The 25,683-nt window shown below is 41.0% G+C and overlaps 1 protein-coding gene across 2 annotated transcripts in view; it reads left to right on the top strand.

The window, feature by feature from the left end:
• col8a2 (collagen, type VIII, alpha 2) overlaps nt 1-25,683 on the top strand; it is a 48,119-nt gene that overhangs the window by 16,883 nt on the left and 5,553 nt on the right. For both annotated transcript variants that reach the window (XM_031323353.2, XM_035993074.1), the window contains exon 2: nt 20,514-20,705. In XM_031323353.2, coding sequence (XP_031179213.1) covers nt 20,543-20,705 — 163 coding nt within the window. In that variant the 5' untranslated portion in view covers nt 20,514-20,542. The remainder of the gene's footprint in view (nt 1-20,513; nt 20,706-25,683) is intronic.

Genomic DNA, 25,683 nt, shown 5'->3' on the forward strand with positions numbered 1-25,683 from the left:
CATGTATTGGGCCCATGGCAAGTGCAATGGTGGAATGTCCCAGGGTGTTTTAATGGAGTTTGTCTCTCCACACCTGTGGAACTAATAGCCAGCCACTGAAGTCAGATGTCCTATGAAAATATTTAGTGGAATAAGAGAGGGGGAGAAGGGGGCGTCGATCAGATGGAAGGTTCATACCTAAAGGCAGGCGTGTAGTTTGGCTAACGCCTAGGATTTCCATTAAATAGTAGGTTTGAGGAACAAGATAATTGCTCTAGCAGAGTCTGCAGCCTGAACCCCATCTCCTTCTCCATCCCTTTCCTCCTTTCCTCCGTTTCTCATAGACGCACTCTTGCCCATGTGCTGCAGAATCTCTTAGAGGAAAACACAGTGTATATGCATGCTGTTACTGTTTTGATGCTGCACACTTTTCAGATACGGCCATTCTTATGTGTGTGTTAGTGGAAACCACATGTCTAGTCATTTTGATGTGGGCATATTGTCATTGTCAGACAGAAATGTCAATATTCCAAATAACATATTTTAAGTTCAAAGCACTTGATTGAGCAATATGTCTCCTCTGTTGTATAGCCAATTCCATATAAATGCAAAGATTTAAGGCTAAAAACCTTTTTTTTCTTCTTTTTGTTTTCACTCGACTACTGTGATGTGCTTACAAAAGTTGTATGAGGTCAGTGAGGATAAGAAGCCAGAATGCGGTATGGAAATAGTCCTGGTAGTATTAGAGGATTGGTTGAGGGTTTCCACTGATGCAAACACTCCCCCTGTTGCTCCTTTCTTCTGTATTTGAAGTCAGTGATGACAGTAGTTATCACAAATGATGATGTTCCCAAGTCTCTTTTGCAACTGAGGAGTGAGTTTTAGTGGTTACCCTGGGTCTTTTTCAGTGCAAAACACACACATGCTATTATTTATTCTTCTAAATATCTGCCAGTGGGGTGAGATATTTTTCATGTGCATTTCTAGTTGTTTTGAAGGAGATTCTTTGATCAGATGTCATTTCATTGCAGCCAGTGGTGTCAGATAATCTGCCTTTTAAGCCATGCTAGCAACATAGCTCTAGGGATGGCAATGTTGGTCGGTAGTTCGGTCCACCAATTTGGTCCAGATTAAATCTCAACAACTATTGGATGGATTTCCATGACATTTAGTACAAAGTACATATATCCAAGTTGCCCAGTCATTGAATCCTTATGGCTTTGGTGATCTGCTGACTTTTCCCTCTAGCCCCACCATGGGATGGACTTTTGTAGTTTTGACATATGTGATATGTCTCGACACAGATTAATTGTAATAGCGTTGGTGATCCATCCACCATCACCTGGCTGTAGACTCTTATAGCCTTGTTCAAGTGCAAATATACTTTGTCACGTTACTTTGTTGAAGCCAGTGATGTTATCCTGCATTCAGTAGAATTATTACACCTACTTGGGATTTTTTTACGTGTGGAAAAGTACCTTCTAAAGTTACACAGTTTAGGACCTTTTCTCAATTTGTATGGATTTTCTGGAACCCATTTTGAATCCTCTAGCCCTGGCATTGAGGAAAAATGCAGTAAAAAGGGAAGGAATGGGAAGAAACCTTAACATTTGCCTACTGTGTGAAGAATTAAAACATTAACAGATTTTCTACAACAATAAATAACCATTAGGGCATGTTGTGTATTCTCTGGGTGTCAGCTTTAAGGAGTGGTCGTATGTTAATTATCCCCACTTTTAAAATTCCAATCCCTAATTAGCGTAACGCACTCAAAACATACCATAAATGGAAATGGGAATGCTGTGTACATAAATTTTTTGGTGACAGAACCTCAAATCATATGACTAAGAAAGACTTACTTAAAGTGCTCATATTGTGCTTTTTGGCTTTTCCATTTTCCTTTATTGTGTTATATATCTTTTTGTGCATGTTACAGGTTTACAAAGTGAAAAAGCCCAAAGTCCACCCCAAAGGGACTTACCATCTCCAACAGAAAACACTGTTCACAAACTGCTCCAAACAGCTCTATTGTAGTCCAGTCTTTACTTCCATGACGAACGTGCGTCACTTTGTAACACACGTTATAATGCTCGCCTAGCTGCTAGTGTGGCATGCCCTCATACTCTGCAACTGACAAGCTAGCAGTACTTACTGCGCATGTGCGACTCCCAACAAAGATGAAATAGAAGTGCGATGCCTCACTCTGTAGCTAAAACAGAGAGCTCAACACACAGGGTGAAAAGAGGAGCTGCAGCAATGTGCAGTACAACAAAATATGGTGTTTTCTGAAAATTAAACCACATAAACCTATTCTGGTATGCAATGGTGCAATGGTTTAAACTTGCAATCTTGCAACCAGAGAAGACTCAATAAAGATAAATTATGATGAGGATGATTTCACTTCACTTGTGTTGTCAAATACACTTAAACACTGACATGAAAGCTTCACAGTCTCCGTCGTAGTCATACAAAACTATTCTAAAATATGTAAGGCAGTTCCTACTGTAAATACCACTCTTGTACTATGTGATATAGAACCTGCATAGACGAGCTGAGTGACAAGGGTAACAAACATCCTTAAAAATGACCGACGTGGCATTTGACTCTCTGACCGTTCCAACTGCTTTATAATTGGTGACATTTCCTAGGTCACGTGTGGTCACAGTGCATGCTCAGTTGGAAGTGGTTCGAATGTAATGATGCGTCTGGTGGGGATTTGACTGACAGGTGCTTAGCTGGTGGGCAGATGCCGGTTGATAAATGTAAAAATGGAGAGCAGGCTGGAGGTTCAAAGGAAAGCTTAGCTATTGCTTGCTTTTACAGCGCTACAGGGTCACAATCCTTCCAGACACAGACTTTTAAATCGTGAGGTGTGACTGGATAACGGAGTATGCCGCGTATTTATTGAGTATGTCAGCTTGGATGAGAGGAAACAAAAGCCCTCCTTCATTTCCCAGCCATCTTCGGTCACTAGAAAAGAGCGTACGGTGGGCAGACAGAGGGCGAATAACTCTGTGGATCAAACCCCATCTAAAGCTGTGGCAATGTGCCGAGCTGCCCCATACCACGCAACTCTTCCCCTCACCCAGACTTTAATCTTCATTCCACTTTGATATCAAAGACAGAATTGCTAATGTGGGAGGAATGGAAGGAGCGAGGTAGAAAGAAGGGATGGCGGGGTAATGGGGGAATAATTGGGGAATATGGTTTCCAAAGCTGTGTTATTTTTTTATGAAGCTGAGAGACGTATTCAAGTCTGGAGATCAAACGGTGTGGTGCTTTTTATGTTCTCAGACCACAGTGAATGAAGGAGCTGAGGTTTCCCGCAGCGGCCTGCTCTTTGTCACACAAGGAACTCAAACAGCTTTCCCTCTCTCTGTCTACCTATTTTCTTCTTTCTCTCTACTGTCTCTCCCACTCTTGCCATCAAGCTGCTGCGCCAGTTGTTGGAAGTCAGTCTGGACTTCGCTTGGTTCAGTCAAAGCCGTTCAAGTCCCTTAATCAGCCTGCAGATGATATCTTTTGCTGTGACAGTTAAAATGGCACACTGTTAAAACCTGTCTACCATGTAGGTCTGTACATTTTATTTCAGAATAAAATAAAAAAGACTGCCTCCAGAAAGCATCAGAAGAATCACTGAAGAACTGACTGAGTCGTATTCTGTAGCTGTTAAAGTATCAGGTGTTTAACAGAACATAAAGTCTGCTGTGTGTAAAATTTGACAGATCATTAACAAGGGTGTATCCCAGAGGAAATGACACATGTTCTCATCTATGATCTCACTCGCACATTTGCACGTAGATTGGAGGCATCTGCAAAATCACATAGTCGACCTAATCTGAGTCACCGTTACCAACCGGTGTTCTGACCGCACTTGGCCCGGTGTCCCTTCACTCCACTTTGCGCTTATTTGCTAAATGATAACTTGTAAACAAACTCTGTGAAAGAGGTCGCTCAACACCCACTTCTCCTTCTCAAATCCCCTCTTCATCCCTGTCATTCCTTATTTTGGCGGGTCCTTCAGGTTTGTTTGGAGTAATAACACAGCAGAGACTCCCTCCCTTGGAGAGGTTTAGTTCATTGGAAGGACTGAATATGACTTCATGGAGGTATACCTTTCACTCTTTATTAATGTTCCATATTAGACCCTTTATGTGTCACACTGCACAGAAGTTTACTTGTGCTGGAATGAATGTACAGTAATTACGCTTTTTCTGACTTCTTAAACCTGCAAAAACAGATTTTTGGCCACTTGGGGGCAGCAGACCAAGCTGTGAACACAACAGTGACATATTACTTCACTTTTAAATTTGGCTAACCAGCATTAGCATTCATTCGAAATTGTGTTTCTGGCACCTGGTAAATTTAAGTCCAATATTGACTCTCCTTTTAGCTCTGTTTTTGGTCTCCACCAACTCCTGAGGAAAACATCTGGCTGTTTAGCTGCTAAATGCTCCACTATGTTCACCAGCTGCTGTTTGGTGATGAGCAATTCCAGAGTTGGGTGTATAGCAGCTTTAAATATGAAAACTTGTAAAGTTAAGAACAACAGCTGCATCACCCAGATGTTTCAAAGGTCAAACTTTGTTTTGAAGAACTCTTGCACCTTGTGCCTGTAAAGACAACAGTGTCAGTCTCTGCGTCTGTTTTGATTTATTTGCTCTGGATAAGGCTCTTGTTTAAGGAGCCTGGCCTCCACCGCCTCTTAGCATCGCTCCATCCTCCCCCACAGCTCCTCTAGTGTCCAAGGATGTGTCTCATTCTCATGTCTGTGGTGTAAGTTTTATTCCTCTCTAACTCTCATATTCCTCCCACCAATCCGCCCGTCCCCTCCAGCTGCCAAGTGGAGACAAAGAAGCTGCTTCAGCCCTCCTTTGGTCGGGTGATTATCTAAGCGAGGGCCCATCAATCTAAACTAACTCCAGACTCTCAAGAATGTCCCCTTCTTCTGGCTGCCAGGTTGGAGATAAACACATATCAGATCTTGAGAATCAGCCCTTAATGAACCATTAGATGCATGCAGACTGATGTAGCCTCCCTCAGTCTTCATAACCTTCCAAACTGCTGCTCCATCATGCTAGATAGACTGATATGATCTGATTACAGCAGCGAGCACAGATCCCACCATTCAAAAACAGACAAAAATAATTCTTTAGCGTTTTTTTATTTCCACTTAATTTCAGCCATTTGCCACATAATGCATAATGAGAAGGTTATTATTGCGTCTGGCCCTGCAAAGGTTGAATGTGCCGTTTTATTGGCTCTTGGCAGCAATGCAGGAATTCCATGAGGCAGGTGAACAAGGAAATGGAGTTCATTCAACACTACACAATTATCGGAATGTTTGTTGTCATTAAAAGCTCCTTTTTTTTCCCTCCTTCCTGATGAACAGCGCTCAAACTCGACATTCCGGGGAGCAGACCAGACACTTTTACAGCCCATTAACCATAAATGTGTCCTGATTTTTTGGTGTTTACAGCACTAACAGATGTGCAAATAATTCCTTTTCACTAAATTGAATCATACTTATACAGTCGCTCATGTAGCATGCAGGCATTTCAGAGGACTTCATAAGTTATATTCATATTATATAAGTTTAAAATATTGTTGTGCAGCCCCCTTTCGGTCCCCATAAACTGTCACAGATTGACCATGTCGACTCCCGCCGCCTTTGATCGTCGCCGTTATATCTTGTCTCGTAGCAACTGGAACATTCCATCGTGTGTCTCTGATCACCTCCTGATGACTGCACTATGGAGATAAGAGACAGGGAATGAGCAGATCTGGTTTTAATATAAAAAGGAGCCCCGATGAAAATCAATCACACACAAGGGAACTGAGCAGGGAGTCACCCCGATCACGATTAGCGTCAAGAGAGCGGAGGGGTGTTGACAGGACGGGAGGCAGAAGGTCAGAGGGAGATACAGTGTCAGAGAGGGAGAGAGCGAGAGAGAGACACGTTTTTAGGGAGGAAATATAGAGTAAACCCCTGTATCTACAAGGCACGCTTCTCCTGTCCTGCCCCAAGCTTGAACTGATTTATTTGTCTTCTTTTTCTCTGCCTCACCTCCCACACTGCACTGTCCAATTGCTATGCTTTGTCCTCAGTCTCTCATTCTCCTGGGTTTGGTTTAACAAACCAGATAATGCACAGGACACGACAGATGAGAGGGACAGCCAAGACAGTTGCTGCAGTTGTTTTATCTTTACACCATTGTGTGGAGTTGATATAACATATTATGTGGTAAAACGTGCAAGTAAACTTCATTATTATGGCCTGTGTTCGCCAATGTGGGTTGTATCGCTGCCTTTATTTTTTACAACAGTGAGTCCATTATACTGGCGCTGGTCTTTCTGTTGTCTTGGCCCGGCTGCAGATCTGCAGCATCTCATTCCTCCTCTTCAGTGTACAAAGTGTGATTATTGAAACAAGACGCTGTGCTTTTGGCAAACCAACATGTTTCTGTATTGGATCACAAGTAAATTAGCAAACAGCACACCCAATTTGTCTTCTGCCTAAAATCAGGAATATCTCAGCTAATGAATATAAATAATCCAAATATGATTTCAGATATTTTAATGAATATGTTGGCTGTTGCTTGCGTTTTTTCAAATTTTCTTTTGGAGGATTATTGTCACGTTACTGCCAAGATAACATGTCGGCCTGTTTCTAATTGACTAACCTGGAGGTTGTGTTTTACTTCCACATGGAAATGTCTTTATTACTTCTGTGAGGTAGCTACTTGTAGCATTTTTAGTGTGCAGGGGTTATTGAATGAGCCAGAAACCTCATGAGCCTTTGTTTGGTTATTCTTTTTTTCAGATTGTACTTAGTTATTCATTTTATTAATCATTGGGCAGTTGCACTGGGTGACTTTGAGTCAATCCCACATACACCGTCCTGCTGCCGTAAATGCTTACCACTGCACCAAATGTGTATTAATCCGCAACTAAAAATAGTCCCCAACAAATGCACAGGTTCCTCCTGTTTGAGTGACGCTTGGTGAAACTACAGTGCCCAGCTTTTCTATTACATTTTTGAGCCTTTTTAAAAATTAAAGTATATTTTTGTGACCTGTTTTTTAAAGGATTTACGTCTTCAGAGGCTGAGTAGCAACATCCACGGATTGCTAGTACTATGAAAAGCTACATTAATATAACCATGTAATATATGTTATGTCATATTAGATGAGATGTTCATGTTTTCGGTCATTGTCGACATTTTCAAACAGAACACCCTGTTGTAAAAATATATATATAGCCAGTAACATTAGTACCAGTATTAGCAGGAGTGTGAAATAGGACTGGGAATGATCCCAGCCCCTCTTCTTGTCATCCTTCCCTCCCGAGTATTTCACACTTCCCAGAGCTAATACGGTCTGGTCTGACCTGTGCTGCTCTCTGGTGGCTCTTATAGCCTTCATAAGGCCTGGCGTGGGTCCACTGTACACTACTCCAACGGGACGTATTCACTCGATTTTCTCACAGTTTTGACATGGCCCTGTGGGTGCATGTCAGCAGCCAAATAGCTTATTTTATGTGTTTCATACTAGAAAAGCAGACTGATTATGACTGCACAGATGTAGCCATCGTAAAAGTCCCACTTATCACATGCTTGCTCCACTAACACTGCGCCGTTGTTTCAACAACCGTGCTAGAAACTGTTTGGAAATGATTGCATTATATGGGAGAGATGCCTGGACATCAAGAATGTGTTTCCTGTCTTGTACAGCAAGTTGTGTTGGTGGCTCTTTTTTGTTTGTCCAAATTTTTATTACATATTTACAGCTATATAGACAGACATACACATTTAATAGACACACACACACACACACACACACACACACACACACACACTCACAGAACCATGTTTATACAGCCCAGCAATGGATTTGGGAGGTGTGAGGCCAGAACTGGCAGAGTCCTCTTACACAGCCAGCACTATTAGCCAGCAGTTTATAAAGAATTGCATTGATCCTGATGGGTGAGGTAGGCTTCAGCGAGGACCACAGTCAGAGGGGGCTATGCACTGTATGCTGGTGGTCTGGCACGTGTGTGTGTGTGTGTGTGTGTGTGTGTGTGTGTGTGTGTGTGTGTGTGTGTGTGTGTGTGTGTGTGTGTGTGTGTGTTTGAGGTGCTTTGTGGTTTCTTTGCAGCTAGTTAGGTCTGGAGACTGAACCACCCTGTTGGGGTCAGCAGCGTTTTAAGTAAGTGATCAATCAAACAGGGGCCAATGAACAGTTAATGGTCCTCAACTGGGATTCAAACCATCCAATGAATTTCCATTTAAGACATAGTGTGAGGTGGAAGGGGGGACAAGTGATTTCTGAGCAGAGAGGGATTCAGCACATTTCCTTCTGCCCTTGAGAGCAGAGAAAAAGGACGTAGAAGAGTGATGGAGCTGCCCTAATAACCTCAACTATGTTAGGTGTTATATAAAGACTCCCAAGTGAAAATACACACACTACACTAACCCCTGCCTTCACACACTATACTAGGAAAGACAGCAACATAAGAGCTCACAGCATCACTTTATGTCATCCCATCCCACATCCTCATCCTCTGATGGCCCTGCGTCACACTGTCTGAGTCCTCGAGCAACAACAGCTCACTTGCTAGCTCATTTCCTCGTAGTGGCTTTCTTTAAAGCCCACATTGCATTTAGTCAATCCTTTTTATTGTAGACTGTCAAGAGGAAGCTTCGGGTTTCACATTGGCCTGAGTAATTGCAGCTACTCAAATCTTTTCTTGTGTCATTTACTAAGTAATTTCCTCAGTGTGTCTTTTTTTCTTCTGGTTGTGAAGTAATGCTATGTAACTTTTGATAGACAAAAAACACAATCTTCATCTTAAAAATGAAAGGGAGAATTCACAAGTAATAAGATGCACTCTTGCTTATTTGCCATCACGTGTTGACCTTGCACGGCAGCTGGATTCTCGCAGTATCAACAGATCACACGAAAATCCATCTTTTCAGGCTTCAGGTAATGCGCTTGTGTCCGAACAGCAGCGGACCGAACCAATCAATGTCCGGTGAGGAGCTACTAGCAGCTACGGCCGTGGTTTAGGTGTATGTGACGGTTGCGTGTGGCCACAGCGGCAGCTTTTCAACAAAGTTTACATAGAGTTTTAGTAGTCAAGCCAACAGTGGGCCTGTGTTGTGACATCATTTCTTTTTTGGGTGCTGCTTACTTCATGGTGGCTATGGCTACATATATTAACTACCCTTTTACAAATAATCTCAAAAGTGTCACACTTAAAAGATTGGTCCTGATAAAAACAGGTGTTTTTTTATGTACAAGGTTAGGACTTATGTTAAACCTCAGTGCGTCTTTAGTACAGACCAAAATGTGTCTGTATCGAAACACTTCATGTTCTTAAAGTTAGCATCAAATGCTTTGTCTGGTCATGTTAACATATATTTAACGCAGATATGTCTTAATTAAAGTCATAATCTTGTCATGGTGTGTGAATATTTGCCAGTATAGTATAGTATACTTTTTCTTTCTTTCTTTCTTTTCTTTTGAGCAAAAATTGAAAATTAAATATAAAACACAATAAGTGTGTTGCAACACACCAAAATAAAAAAAACATCAACATCTATATAACAATATGTTCAACATGTCCGAAAAGGAGCGGGACGAAGCTGAAGCTTGTTATTTCTCACCCTCACACACCCCTCGTATTATCAAATTAGAAATAGAGAGAAGAGAAACTAATATACAGTATATGAATGAGTCATTGGACATTGAGGTTCACTGACTTACATGCTAACCGCAAAATTCATCAGCGTGGATCCAGCAGAAATCCTGCAGCTGATACTATGGATTAACAAATTGCTGGTTCAATATTTTATGTAGGAATATAGCTCCAAACCATTGTATAGTGGGATTTCTCTCTTCCTGGTCTATTGTCTGCTTTTTTGGTTGTCTGCCCTGCTGCCTGTGCCAGAGAAGCCCATTCAGATGGAGCCCAGTCAGTGGATAGTCCAGTAGCCTCCAGCACGGAGGCATTTCAGCTCCTTCAGGGGGATTTGACCAAGATTTCCTGCCCCTTATTAAATTATAATCTCCCTTCTACCTCTCTTTCTTTCTCCCCTTCTCTCCATTTCGGACAGAAAAAAGGCCTCCCTCTCTGTTTTGCTGCCAACTGATGTGTGTGTTTGTGTGTGCACGACACGGCATGTACGTGTGAAGCTGTTTCGGCTGTCAGCGAAAGGAGTGTGAGAGATGATTGGCGGGGCACGCATCTGAAGTGGGTCAACAGGGAGATCAAGAGCTAAAGCTTTTACTTTCAGCTCTCCTTTCATTTTTTCCCCATCCGTCTCCCTGTCTTTCTTTTTGCCTGTCGTAATGACTTCACATCTCCTTCATGGGTTCTCACTTTCTCTTCCCCTTCCGTTGCTTCAGTTTCGTTTACGGTCAATAGAGTGCTTTCCTCTTTTTCTTCCTCTTCTCCCCATCCCTTGTCACAAGTTTCCATCTCCCTCCATCTCCACCAGTGGCAGCCTTTGACAATGTGATCTGTATTAGCTTTGTGTGTTCATGAAGTGTCAAACTGTGGAATCCTTTGTTAAAAACAGACTACGAGAGGACTTTTCTGGGCTTTTCCCTCCTGGAAGTTAGCTCCAGCTACGTGCAGCTTGGGATTTTTTCCAGTCTTGGCAAAAAGAACGGAACAATTGATGGTGTGCAATTGTTCCGGGTTTAGTCGCCTTATTTAAGCGCCCCAGAACATTTCTCACCTTCAGAGCACTGAATCGTAAATAAACCCATGCACTCACTCTCCACATGGGTTTGACTCCTCGCCACAACCAGCTTTGCCTTTGGATGAACTGCCACCATGAATAGTTTGACACACAGTCAGGAACTAACAAAGCTACGTTGCGGAAAAAACAACAACACACAATTCATTTGTCGTGGCTTGATTGAGCTCTATTCTTTGTCTCACTTTTGTCAGTTTTCTGTGTGCCTGTGTGTCTACTGCACATTTCAGGGGCCCCATTCTGGAAAAAGCAAAGCCACCCACCCAGTGAAAAGAAGAAAGGTAACAGCTACTTGGAGACATGGCACAGAAACACAAGACATAACACAGACCAAGCCCAACCCATTACATTAGAGCCATGCATCCAAGTCCTGCATCCAATCCCTGATCCTGCACCATCCAATCCAGCTCCTGAATAACTGACTCCCAACTCTGTCCCTGAACAGGGATTGTCCGATCATAGCTTTTGTACTGTATCAAGGCACATCAGGTATGTTAAGCATTGGATATCTCCAAATGCCTAGGCTATAATAAGATCAATATACAAAGAGTTTGGGGTATGGTGTCTTTTTCTTAGCAAACACAAAATATAAACAAACAAAAATACAAACAGTAAAGATTGTGTACTCGCCATTCAGAACACAAATATAGCAGCAAACAAATATTTGCTATTTAAATATATAGTGGAGTATTGGCATTCTGAGCAGAGAATGAATTTACACTCCCTTTGTGTGTTGAAATCTTAGCTTCTCTGTTCTTTGTTTTGGTCACTGGTCCGGCCGCACATGCATGTTAGTGAATGTTAGTGCATGTGTGTCCCCTCCGTTTGGCGTCGTTTTGACAATCTGGGAATAACAATGGGTTGTTAAAACTGTTGGCCCCTCGCTTCGTGTTCATGTCCCGCTGGCTGGGCCGGGCTTCTGCAGGAGATCGGTGCTCATCAAAGGTTACCCGCTGATAATGCTGGCCTCCTGGTCGGGATGGTTAACGTTACCGCGGACGAGCACCGCTCTCCCGAGGAAGCCAGGTTGCCCCGGTGAGTGTGTTTTCATGTCTTCTACATGGATCATCAACTGATGATGATTCTGACTTTTTGTCAGCTAGAATGAATAGCTCTGGATGCGGGAAGGGGCCCATAGAGAATGCCTTTCTACAAGGCCCAGAATTTTCGTGCTACGCCTCTGACTGTGATAGAGTGGAAACCGAAGCGTCAGGTTTTACTTCCTGTTGCCTTTGCTGTACCTCACTTCTCCTTTCTCCCATTTTTTCTTTCCTGTTCGTTTCCCTAGACATTTGCTGTTATATTAATTAAGAATAACAGAGACTTGAGTATATGTCAGTACCGGTGGACTTACAGGGAAAAAAGAAACGCCTTGCTTGGTCAGCCCTTGGCAGCACACAATAAAAGTATTCACACCAGCAATGAGCGGTGCGGAGAGCGGGAGGCTTAAGGAGTAGAGAATAAGAGGAACAGGAGAGGGAGAGAGAAGAGCTGAGGTTGCCAGTGGAGACCTACGAGACAGGGAGAGACAGAGTGATCGTTCTGATTTGCAGGAGATTCTATTACTGGGTGTCCTCAAAGTTTTCCTTCTGAGGCAAGGCCATCTCCAGAGTGCCCTTATGGTTATATATTCCAATCCATAAATCTCTATCTTTGTTTGAATTTCTCATTTTTCACATGATGAGTAAATGATAGCCAGTAATGTCAGTTTTTGAGATGTTTGCTTTCAATGACCTGTCTTGCTGAACATGTATTGCTCTGGAAAGGTGGTAGCAGATCACCTTTTATGAGATTATTTTTTTACTCTTTTACCTAGTCAGCCACTCATATTGAGTTAGGTGCACCGAATGGTCAGCCGGAGAGGTATAGCTGTGTCTGTCTGCCTAGACACTCTCTCTTCCTCAGCTCCCCCATACTGTAACTGGCTTCTTAGCAGATCAGGGGTTAGTCTGAATGTTTTACAGACTTTCAATCCATCTTCCTTAGCTATATCTTGATCTGAAATGCTTCACTGAAAGATGAGGTGATAGAGCATGACTCTAAAACAGCTGGGGAGCCAGACTGGCTAATATATTTTAATGAATGCCCTCTCTCTCTGTCCCAAAACTGTTCCTGCTAGGGGCTCAAGAGCAAATAAAGGTCCTATTTAAAACTCACATGCAACTGTACATGTGTGAGGTCCTACAGGTTAATAATTCTGTGACTAATTAGCCTCACTGCTTTACGCTTTGCCCCTGACTACACACACACATACGCTTCCATATGCACGATACATAACCCCCCCATCTTATGATTAGCACGTCTGCTTCTGCACTTAGATAAGTGCCCAGGGGTATTTAACGTGTTCCTCTGAATGAAGTCATCAAGAAATGGAAACCCTCTGCTGACCTCTTCACTCATTTCCCCTCCGCATGGTTTCTTCACAACCTGTCTCAGCCCCCCACACACTTACCTACATTCCCAATTTCCTTTTTACTCTCACTCGATTCCTCTTAAACCACTCCATCAGCATAAACTCACCCCTCTCCGACTGTCTCTCAGCCCTTTCTTCACCCACTTCACCTTCAGGGATATTAGGAAAATGCAGCCCTGCTCCACGGGTGCCAATTCCTGAATTGATGAGACTCTTTTGCTTTTACTTTTACTGTTTAATGAGGGTTAGGATTTTTCTTTACTCCTCTGAAGCGAAGCAAGACCTTTTTCAATCCTGTCTTCAGTTCACCCGTGGTAAATCTTTGACTGTCATCTTTTATTTTGCTTCTTCCCATTCAACTTAGAACGAATACATTTGAAAACCCAGGGTGCTCCATCCTTTATGCTGTAGTATGTTGAAAAAGTAATAAAAACATCTTAATATCGTACAGTATGTAGAAAAAAGTAAAAAAAAAACCCATCATAGTACAGTATGTTGAAATAAGTCAGCTGACTTCCAATTAATTGATGGGGGAAACCAGAGCGCCTGGAGAAAACCCCATGCAGACACTGAGAGAACATGCAAACTCCACACAGAAAGGACCGGGACTACCTTGGTTCGAACCCTGTACTTTCTGGCTGTGAGGCCACAGTGCCAACCATTGGGCGCCCGTAAAATAGTCATCCTCAGGTTGCAACAGAAGACAACAAGCAAGACAGATAACAGACATATAGGCAGCCGTGACAGATTCACAAAAAAAAAAAAACGAGGATGTGATTGTATGCACATGCACCTGCGCTTAAGCATGCATGTGTAAAGTGAAAGAGTGCCATCTGCAGTGTCATCTGCAGTGTAGATATACATCATCATTATTGCTACCCAGAGAGAGAAAGATGGATGAGGTCTGTGTGCTGCGCTGGATGATGACTCTTTGACTCTCATCATCTTCTCATCTTCTGTTTTTTCTCTGATAGTTTCAACAGTTTTCACAAGTTAACTATAACTATTATAACTATTATACTAACTATTGTCTAAAATATTGTATGTTGTAGTTAGTCAATTGACAGAAAACATTTCCTAGTTCCAGATTTGAATTTGTAAGAATTTGCTGCTTTTCTTTGTCTAATGTGATAGTCAACTTAATATCTTTGGGTGTTGGTCAGATAACAAACAAGTCTTTTGAACACGTCACCTTCAAAACTTGTGACATTTTTGTCACAATTTTCTGACATTCTGTGGACCAACAGTTAATTGATCAATTGAGAAAATAAGCAAGTCATAGGCAGCAGCGGTTGTAGCATTAAGATTTCCCTTAACTCAAACTTAAAGCCCTAGCCCAAACCATAAACAACATCAGAGCAGTGGAGTCATACTTGTGGTAAGAGCCCATTTGAAGTTGAATAAAGAATGGACATTTTGGTGTGTATATACTGTATAAGTGAGTTAGTATACTGTATAGTATATTTGTATGTGAATAAGTCACAAACGTGTATGCATCAGCATGTTACAGTAGAAACATAAACAGTGTACATCATGTCTCGACATTAAAAATAATAATTTATAGTATTCCTATTGACTGTTCTATAATTGACTAATGACTCAGTGCAAACACTACTGAGCGAACATAGGAGCTTTTATTGTGGTGGTGCAGAAGTGACAATATTTTCATGAGAAGCAACCAAACAAAACCTTCAACACACACTTTCCAGCTGGTTGCAACTGAAGTAACAGATGTTAATGTCACACTATATATGCATTAGCGTTGTGGCCACTTTTATACACACACACACACACACACACACACACACACACACACGGACACACGGACACGTTATGTCAACAGCCATACTGTTTCCCCAGTGCTTATTTGCACAGTGTTGAGTAATACAGGGTGCATTCAAAGCTGTGACCACTTCTCAAATATTACGCAGTGAGCTGACACCGGAAAGGCGTAATGGTCAAAGTGCCACTGAATGAGGGATTACCTCATTCAAAAGAAGGTGATTCTCTAAATAAAACCCCACACACTCAATTTCCTCTCCCCCTCACACATATATACACACACACACACACACACACACACACACACACAAACACACCCTCAGGCTTAGTAAGAGCTGGGTTGCTTTGGCCGCCAGCATGTTGTGTCACGGCTGTGCTCACTTTCCCTCTTCTCTGTCTTTCCCTCCATCTCTTATGTAGGTATAGAAGAGGGCGTTCACGCAGGTCAATGGACCTCTGTGTTGTCTGGAAGTGATACCTTAGCCTCATTTGGGCCTGTTTGTGTGTATTTTAAGAGTTTTCTTTATGTTTGCAGGTGCATGTGTTTTCACTGCGAATCTGTAAAATCCGTTAATACTCATATGTCTAGACTACAGATTGAATAATAGACCACAGATGTGTAAATTTATTTCATTTTTAGTGTGCCTTTCTTCCTCTCTAGTGCTGGAAATCCATTCTTGCTGTGAAAGGGAAGTTTCCAACATTTGCTTGTTGAATTTACAAGAGGAGAGTTTGATAAAGGAAGATGGTTGTGGTTGAATAAAAGCTGACCACCCATGTGGGTTCATGGTAACAGTCAGGAATGGTTATGGTCATGGTTGTGGCTAAGGTTTGTCAGAATTGTATGAATCAGCGAAAATATGTGGTTTAGGTTTTAAGTGCAGTTCCCTGTGAGACCTGTGGTCTTAACCAAACTATTATGGACCTTGGTTTTTGTTGAACCATTTGGTGTTTTTATAAAAGCTGGTACATGATGTTCAGGTGATGATTCCTTTACTTAGGGAGCGGCTCAAATGTTCACCAGAAAAACAACCGCCCCCTCTTCTCTCCATGACACAGAATCCTCACAATTGGTGTACCTATAATCTCTCTGTGGCACATGGTTTAGGAAATGCCTGGCAGTCTGGATCCACACATGTACTGCTTAAGGGAAGTGGAGGCAGAGCACCTTCAACCTCACCTCCCCAGCGCTGTTGATTGCATTAGCGGGTAAACGGAGCAGTTAGGGAAGTGTGTGCTTGGCTTGAACTCAGCCGCGGTGTCTGTGTCTCTTCTGCCTGTCTGAGCAGGCCACTTGAGAGGCTGCTGAGTTTGGGTTTGGAGGCTGTTGAGTCTGCTTTGGCGGCCCGAAGCCTTCGCAGATTAGCATTTTGTCTCTGTTAAACTGGCATCCAACATATGTTTGAGAAAGACTGAAAGCTTCGGGCATGTGTCTGTGACTCAGATTACCAGGTGGTTTGGAGACAGATCTGTGAGGTGTACTGGTTATGGCAAAGTGGGATGTCTGTCTATGTTCATTATGTACACTTGCCAACATTTGTCTTTGTCTTTGATGTGGGGATGGATGAATCTCTGAATGGGACCAGTAGGCCTTTTTGCTCCTGATCTTTATCAGGGTTTTTTAGTATTGAGTATCTGCAAATCAAATACAATCTAGTGTTTGTTATTAAAATACAGTAACATTAGTAAAGCAATTTTAATCAGTTTTCAGAAGAATAGCTCTGCTTTAAGAAAATAGAACCTGCATCTCAGGCCGTATTTGATGGTTTCCTATAATATTTTGTATAATGGGCTGTAGTATTTTGTGAAATATCTGTGCAGAGGAGTGTCATTGTGGATCTGTTGTGGCAGGACACTTTGGACAGGAGTAAGACAGCCTTCAAGTGCTGTGTGAATAAAATACTGATGCAGTATTTTAACCAACAGCAATACCTGAGTGTATGGTTCACCAGCAAGAAAGAGATGCAAAACAACTACAAAGAGACAAAAAACAACTTTGAAGTGACACAAAATTACTACAAAGAGATACAAATTTTCCACAAACCGACACAAAACAACCACAAAGTGACGCAAAACAACTACAAAACAACTACAAAGAGGCACTAAATGACTACAAAGTGACGCAAAATAACTACAAAGACACGCAAAGTGACCAAAAAGAGACACAAAGCAACTACAAAGACATGCTGACTACAAATCAACCCAAAAGAGTCACAAAACAACCAAAAAGAGACGCAATACAACCTAAAAAATATGCAAAACAACCCAAAAGAGACGCAAAACAACCCAAACGAGACACAAAATCATAACAAACAACTACAGAGACACAAAACAACTATAACAAGACGCAAAATGACCAAAAACGTAAGCAAAACAAGACAAAAGTCCAAAGAGAGACTTTCCTTCAGTCTGGGTGTCTTGCTCTTATGTAGGAGGGGTGGGGGGCCTTACATGTCTTTGTCCATGGGCTCATTTTACCATAATCTGTCCATGGTGTGGCTGTCAGACATAGCACAGTTATTTAACAGCTGTCTGGAAGTGGAAACCGCATAGTGATGACAATAAGAATGTTATGATGGAGTTGGCGGTGCCCTTTTACACCTAAGGGTCAGACTCTCCCTTACCTCCTCAATAATGCTACTTTTCTGTTCTGCTTTTTCTTTCTTTGTGTATTTTCGGATCTTTTACCGTAATGTGTGTGGCGATTTCTTTTCTCAGCTAAATCTGTTTTATATAAAGTGTCACTCGGCCTGCCAGACAAGGTTTTTTTGCTGTAACTCTGGATGCTGCTCATGTTTAATGACGGAGGCTTTGATTCACCATTAGCTCTCCTCTCCTCTCAAACCCGGGGTTTTGTTATGGTTTGTTTTGAATGGACCGATTTTATGTGAAAATGGGGGAAAGTTAACGAGTTTTTGCATTTTCAAGACACCCGGCATAACCACTTACCAGAGCTATATTGTGTTCTCATGCATACCAAGAGTGTGTGTTTTGTTATGTGGGTGCTCTTGTGTGCGAGAGCATGTACTAGTCTCGGTCCAGCAGTGGCTCATGGTGGCCAGCCAGAGAGGATTGCGTGAGATTTTTTAACAACGTCTGCAGAGCTTTTTGACCAAAAACATTTGATAAACAGATTGTGTAGGTCTGTGACCTGCCTGTCTGTGTCTAATCCCTGTTCATGCACGGCTTCTGGGTTTGATGGTGTGTCGCTCTGGTTCTTAAGAGAGTTTGACGCCTGCAGAATGGCACCAAAACCACAGACCCCCATACCAGACGAGCTTCACTGCCAGCCAGCCAGCAAGTCAGCCAACGACCAAACACTGCCCTACCAATACTGCTCTCTCTTTCTCCTGTGTATGTCTTTTAACATTTTTGTCTTGCTTTCTTTATTTTTCAAAGATTAAGCTTTGGTGTGAACATTTGAGAGGTGATCTTTGATTTTTCCTGGCAAAGACTGCAACGACACACGACGGCACCATAAACAAGCATAAACAGATACCGCAGACACACACGCACTTATGACTAATAACAAAAAAACTTCCTCAAAAACCCAGAGAAACACTTTGGTAAATGACTGTAAAACAGGAATTTGACTACACAGCTATGTGGTAGCTAAACAATCACAGACGTCGGTAAAAGCAAAGCTGTAAAACAGACCTCATCTCTCTGCACACACACATCGTGGCAGTGAACATGCCTTTTTCTAAGTACGTGTGAGTTGAAGTCTGCTGTGAACTCCCAGATTACTCCCAGTCCCTGCTTCCAATTAACTGCAGTGTATAATTGAATATAATTTCCAAATTAGAAAAATGTCAGATCATTTTCGAATTAGAAAATGTCAACTCATGTTTGAATAACTGCTGTTACTCACTGTAAACTGAGTCCATGAGTCTGCAGAGAAAAGCAAGCGTTCACACACCCACAATGACAAAATGAGTATTATATGAAGCAGGAGCATAATGTTGGGAGAGATATGAGGAACTAGAGACCTACAGCACCCTCTTCCACCCCTTTTGGCACTGAAGAGTGGCACTTATAATACTGCTGTATATTAAGGACCCACAATAAGTAAGAGGTGATAATCAGAAATTACATTTGCCAGAGTGATGAAGTGTGTCTCTCTTGTGTGTCATTTTGTTTGCCAAATGCCACCTATGCCTGCTATTTCTGTGGCTTTGCTGCATGGTCCTGGAAGTGTGTGATACTGTATCTTAGTTAAATCAAAAAACTCCTGGCAGGCTAATAGAGAGAAACTTGCAGAACGCTTTTCACAACTATACACCCTTTTCTCTCATCCTCACGCAATTTGTATTTTAATATTTGTTATAAATGTGGCATTGTTGGCATTTGGCATGAACCTGAGACTACATTTTGCATCCCACATTATCACAAAATAACCCCTGACAGTCATCAGTCCAAAGATAGCTGACGGAATTTTCAATTCAATCATTTGACCAGTTCTGGACACCTACAGTTGCTCACTTATGACATACAAACACACTAACCATCCTCTGGTGGTTTCCTGTTCGCACCTGACCACGGTTGTAAAAATATTTGGAAGAAGGCGATGTGGTCATTTCTTCCTGAAGTGAATTAAAGTCAACAAATCTGCCTGTCACATGTTCTGAGGGCCATATAGGCCAAATATTAACCCAACCAAATACTGGCTGCATACAGTTCAGCAGCTGAGAGCAACATATGCGTACAAGGTACAGTACATTTGTACGTGTTTGCACCTCATGTTTGGGCATTTATGTATAGGACCACTCTAGTGTAACGTATCCTTTACCAGTGCTGGAGATAGTGTCTGTCTTTAATATATTTGTGCATAGCACATAAAGTAATGTGTGCTTTAGTAGGTGTCAGCCAACCTTTACTCTGTTTATATTTGGCCATTAGTATCTCTCTGCTTTCCGTACTTCTAAGCAAGACACATGTTTCCCTGGCTTCCTTGGTTTCCTTTGGCCAAAATGTATGTGGCTCGCTTGACCATGACACACTATGCTTGTAGACAGACAAACTAATACAACAAAAAACTAATCTTCACAGCAAAAGAGATTTAATATCAGTGCATTACTTCAAATTGCTTGTAGTAGAGTCATTTGCTAATTTTAGCCAATAAGCAGTAAATGCATGTTTCACAATAGTAAATTACTGTGTCATGCAACTTGCAGTATAGTTCCGTATTTCACTAACAGGCCCACACATAATCTGCAGATGCAGAATTACGCAGAATTTCTCTGCAGATTTTAAACAAAAAATGATAACAAAACTTAACACAGCTCCACCCCGAACAGAAAAACGGTCCGCTAAATTCTGCACATTTTCATTCTGCATCGCCGCTGAAAACTGTAAAACAAAATCTACAGATTCCGTTTGGGTCTGCTCATTATCACTGTAGGTGTAAAACGACCTTTGCTTTATCATTCTCTTGTGATGATGCTGCTCATTGATTTAAAAAAAATATATATATACAGGTATATAAATATATATATATACAAAATCATTGCACTGCCATTTCTTCTTGAGTTGCTGTGAACTCTGTCCTCTTTCCTCTTCTGTTTATTCCTCCAGTTCTTTGTGTGTGACATCTGAAGCCTGGGATGCTGTTGACCATGCTGTTGGCTCCTGCCTGTGTGCTACTGATGCTGGGGACGCTTGCTCTTGCTGGAGGCTATCCCCCCATGCACAACATTAAGTACATGCAGCCCATGATGAAAGGGCCTATTGGACCCCCATTCAGAGAAGGCAAGGGACATTACGTTGGTGAGTAATCCCTGTGGGTGTGGTATATGTGTGTCTCTTTTACTTGTATGTCTTACTCTACCCCGCATAAGCTGTTCAACTCAGCAGGTCTATAGGTCATTTTAAACTGATTTTACTTTAGGAAAGTCTTCGTGTTTGTGTCAGTTGTTTCAAATTAAATAGTTCCTGACTCAATCTTATTTTCTACAGACTGTATACTTCCTTTACAGCATCTCCTTGGCACTAAGAATTTGAACTTTTTTCATGCCTATCTAAACCACACAAGTCCAAAACTACACAGTAAAGAACAGAGTCATACACATAAAAAACAACTCCCTCAAAACAAAACAAGTCTCCAACATTGCAGTTAAAGCTGTGATTGATATGGAGACCCTCCCAGAACAGACCTGTATACTAAAGCCACTTGTTTAGTGGCTCTCTTCAGGCAGTTAAAGGGCTCAGTGAAGTGTGTGTGTGCGTGTGTGTGTGCGTGTGCGTGTGCGTGTGTGTGTGTGTGTGTGTCTCCTTGCCTTGCGGGTCCTGCAGCATTTGGCAGGTCCTCAGTTGGGGCCTAATGGAGGCCTGATTGCCCACTGTTTGCTGAGCTCCACTGGCCAGTTGTTTCTCCTGCCATCTGGATGCTGTTACCTCACTGTTTATCACAGATTCTTCAGCAGTGGGATGAAGGAGAGAGTGTGAAAGAAATAAAAATAGATTATATAAAAGGCTCAGGCAAGGGGAACTGGGAAGGGAGGGGGTGATAATCGTCCTGAAAAAATGTGCATGCTGTCATTGCCATCATTATCACATTTGAATTGAACTACCAATACAAGTTCTGGATCACATAAGACGTGCCTTGTGTTAACAGAGGCCCCTTCTTCAAAGCAAATTTCAAAGCAAATGCCGAGCACATTTTCATTTCAGTTCCATAATATAATGTTCGACAAAGACAGACTCCAGAAGTTGTATTCAGAGCACATTTTATGTTGAAATGTTGCGTTTAAATCCCTGACAGAAACATCAAAGACTTTCTAAAAGAGGTTATGCTTTCTATAAATGGGAATTCAAAGAGTAGTAGAAACAAGATTTAGATTTGGAGGAGTGAAACTAATGCTCCCTGTTGCTCATGTGAATACAATGCCTCTACTGCCACCCAGTGGTCATACGTCCACAATGCATCACCATTGTAACAATTTATCAATTACTAATAACTAAATACTATAATTATCATAGTGAAGAAATTACAAATAATTTCAATGTTGTTTTTTGTGATTTGTGATTATATACAGGTTTAGAGTATTTGTATAGTACTAAATATATCAAGAAAAAACTGACCACAGCTACAAATTCCCACAACTAAGCATGAGTGTAATAACTTGAAGAGTCCTTTCTGTAGGTCAGCGAGGAGAATGAAAATAAAAAAAATAGATGCTCAGGTAAAAAATAAAAGGTTAAAGACTATATAATTAACGAACTTGTCATGTTTCTATGCAAAACATGTAATGTGCAAAAGGGCTACCAGTTATGTATCTAGGTTTTCTGGTGCATTCACAAGCATTGAGCTTTGGGTTATGTATCAGTCTTAGCTGGACAGGAGTCAATACTGCTCTCGAGCTTGGTTGGATATTCCTTTAGGTTTGCTCTTACAAGAGCAGAGTTCAATACATTTCTTGACTCTGTCAGTTCAAATGTATTTGAAAGCACAACTTGGAAAACATCGCAACAAGTAATGAAGAAGCCATTATAGTGTGAAGCAACTTATTTCATCTGTCCAGGTGATATATTAAAGTCGTCTACAGTAGAGCTGTAGCTAAACAAACAAAGCTGAGGCTATAATGCTTATTACACACCTGAACGCAATGTTCCGAACAGGGTGGCACCCTTACTGACATTGACAAACCTCAAGACTAGAGATATTATCTAAACCATTTATTTGGGTTTTAAACCTAAACTGAGCTCACCTGAAATCTTCCTGTTGTACAAAACCTGTACAGTGTGGTAAATACCTGGAAGTCAGACAGTAAGCAATATCATAGCATCGGGGCGACTTCTAGCACACACACACACCTATTTCCCAGGCTTCAAACTACATGATGCAGGCCTATTGGATGATATGCTGAACATTGGAACAATCACCACGTACATGACTGTTACAACACGCATAACTGGAATCATACAATACTATAACCCATGCTTATTCGCATCATTAAGCTTTTTCGGTAACACTTTACTTGAAGGTATCGACATAATTGTGACATGTCATAACTATGACATGACACTGTCATGAATGTGTCATAAACGTTATAAATAAACTTTTATGACTTCTGTCATTAAGTGTAATCATTCGGTTTTTGTCATGACAAGTTGACATTGTTTGGGTTGTCTTGATTGTGACAACTTCATATTAATCAAAGTGATATTGCCAGAAGTTGTCTTGGTCATGACAAGTTAACATTAAATTTGTTTGGGATGTCTTTGTAATGACAACTTGACATAATGTCATTCTGTTTAATGTGAAGTTGTCTTAATAAGGACACTCCAAAGAAATTTAATGTCAAGTTGTCATGACAAATGCATCTTCTGTTAATGTCATCCTGGTTAATGTCAAGTTGTCATGACAAAGACATCCCAAACAAATTTAATGTCAACTTGTCATGACCAAGACAACTTCTGGTAATGTCACTTTGATTAATGTCAAGTTGTCATAATCAAGACAACCCAAACAATGTCAACTTGTCATGACAAAAACCAAATGACACTTAATGACAGAAGTCATAAACGTTATGACTTGTTTATAACGTTTCTGACACGTTCATGATAGTGTCATGTCATAGTTATGACAGTGTCATATCACGATTATGTCGATACCTTCAAGTAAAGTGTTACCGCTTTTTCTCATCATTGTGTTTTATTTCAAATACTGACCTTAAAAATCTGCATTCTTGTTAACTGCCAGCAGGGGGAAGGAGTGGTCGATGGTTACATTAGTGGATGTACTGTACATGGAATTCCAACTGCCTTGCATACTTGTTAAAAGGAAGGGGAAATATACTATTTCCCCTATCTCATTTATTGCTGTTTTAGAGGCAGGTGTATTGACAAATCCCAGATTTGGAAGGCCATGCTTCACATAACACTTTCTTTAGATATGATTTAAAGTGCTCATTTTATGCTCATTTAAAGGTTCATAATTGTATTTAGAGGTTGTACCAGAATAGGTTTATGTGGTTTAATTTAAAAAAAACACTATATTTTTGTTGTACTGCACATTGCTGCAGCTCCTCTTTTCACCCTGTGTGTTGAACTCTCTGTTTTAGCTACAGAGTGAGGCATCACACTTCTATTCAATCTTTGTTGGGAGTCACACATGCGCAGTAGCTAGGTAAGCACTACTAGCTAGTCAGTTGCAGAGTATGAGGGCGTACCATGCTAGCAGCTAGGCGAGCATTATAACGTGTGTTACAAAGTAACACACGTTATAATGTACACGTTTGTCACGGAAGTAAAGGCTGGACTACAACAGAGCTGTTTGGAGCTGTTTGTGAACAGTGTTTTCTGTAGGAGATGGTAAGTCCCTTTGGGGTGGACTTTGGGCTTTTTCACTTTGTAAACCTATAACATGCACAAAAAGATATATAACACAATAAAGGAAAGGGAAAAAGGCAAAACGCATAATATAAGCACTTTAAAAATAGGGAGAAAGTATTCACATTACTAAAAAAATACACTGGCTTGAATTGTATTCACAACTGAATATTAGCTTTCAGTAGGGTAGGCTGGCTGAAGTATGAGTTGGTTCTTTGTACATTGCAATTTTATTTGAAAGAGAACCACAAATATACAATGCATTTTAAAATATGGATAGTTGTCATATGTGCTTTCTTATAACAACAGATTCAAGGTGAGCTGCAGTCTGGCCATGTGACCTACCAATACCAGTAACATACAAGCAAAGTGTTGCTAAAATGTTCTACGGACTAAGCTTGTGTTTCTGTTCTGTGTGGCCTGGCTGTGTTCTGCTTCACTCTGCTAAGAAAGAATAATGAGTCATTTTACTGTATGACATATGGAATACTTTTTCAGTCTAGTTTCCTCTTTGTTACATAATCAAAAATATGCATTTTCCAGACACTCTCAAACCCAATATTAAACCCTAAGTCAGTCAGCTGGAAAACAGAAAAGTGCAATTGTACTTTTACACAATAACGGCTAAACTCAGGAGCATATATAAAATACTGTTTTATATATGGATCAGAGACCTGTCCAGAATGTTCCGGGCCTTCTGCTCAATCTGAGCTGAGATAGGCTTTAGCCCTTCATGACACTGAACAAGCAGTTAACAAAACAACTGATTAATGACCTGAATAGTCAGAAAATGACATGCCTTTGATGGATGGAAAAGGCCATCAGATCACAAAAAGATATAAAAGTGAATTCAGAGGAGTCTTTCCAACAGACTAGATGCCCTCTGACATAATGTTTTAAAATTCAAGGTGTCAACAATTTCTAGGTTTTTGTTTTATTTAATTTCCCAGGCAATGATGTTGTGATGTCAGATGTTTCTTGTATGTAGCTACTTAATTCATGATTAATTCCTTCTGCCATGCATTGTTGTTTTTCCTTGACAATGGACATGCACTCAGACACCCCCAAGTGTATTTTTATCTTTTCCTTTTAGTAGTTGTTTCTATATTGACAATGACATTTTAAACTTCAGTGGCTTTAAAACATATTTATTTACTGATAATTACTGATATTAAAACAAAAATAGGATCTACTCTGTCAATCTGTTCATTGGTGCATGCTTTGCTGCGACGACGCTGTCGTCTAGTCAACTTGTTTGACCAAGACATTCTTTTTAACAGTCTGGATCGTTATAGCTTAACTTAGTGCAGACTTTAAATGATTGATGATTTTCTACAACACATGAAGGGTTTGTTGATTGTCTTTTTCTTTTTTTTTTTTAAATTATTTTACAAGCCTGACACTATCCATATGA

The sequence above is a fragment of the Sander lucioperca genome, chromosome 16 (genome assembly GCF_008315115.2).
Source record: "Sander lucioperca isolate FBNREF2018 chromosome 16, SLUC_FBN_1.2, whole genome shotgun sequence".
Classification (NCBI taxonomy): domain Eukaryota; kingdom Metazoa; phylum Chordata; class Actinopteri; order Perciformes; family Percidae; genus Sander; species Sander lucioperca.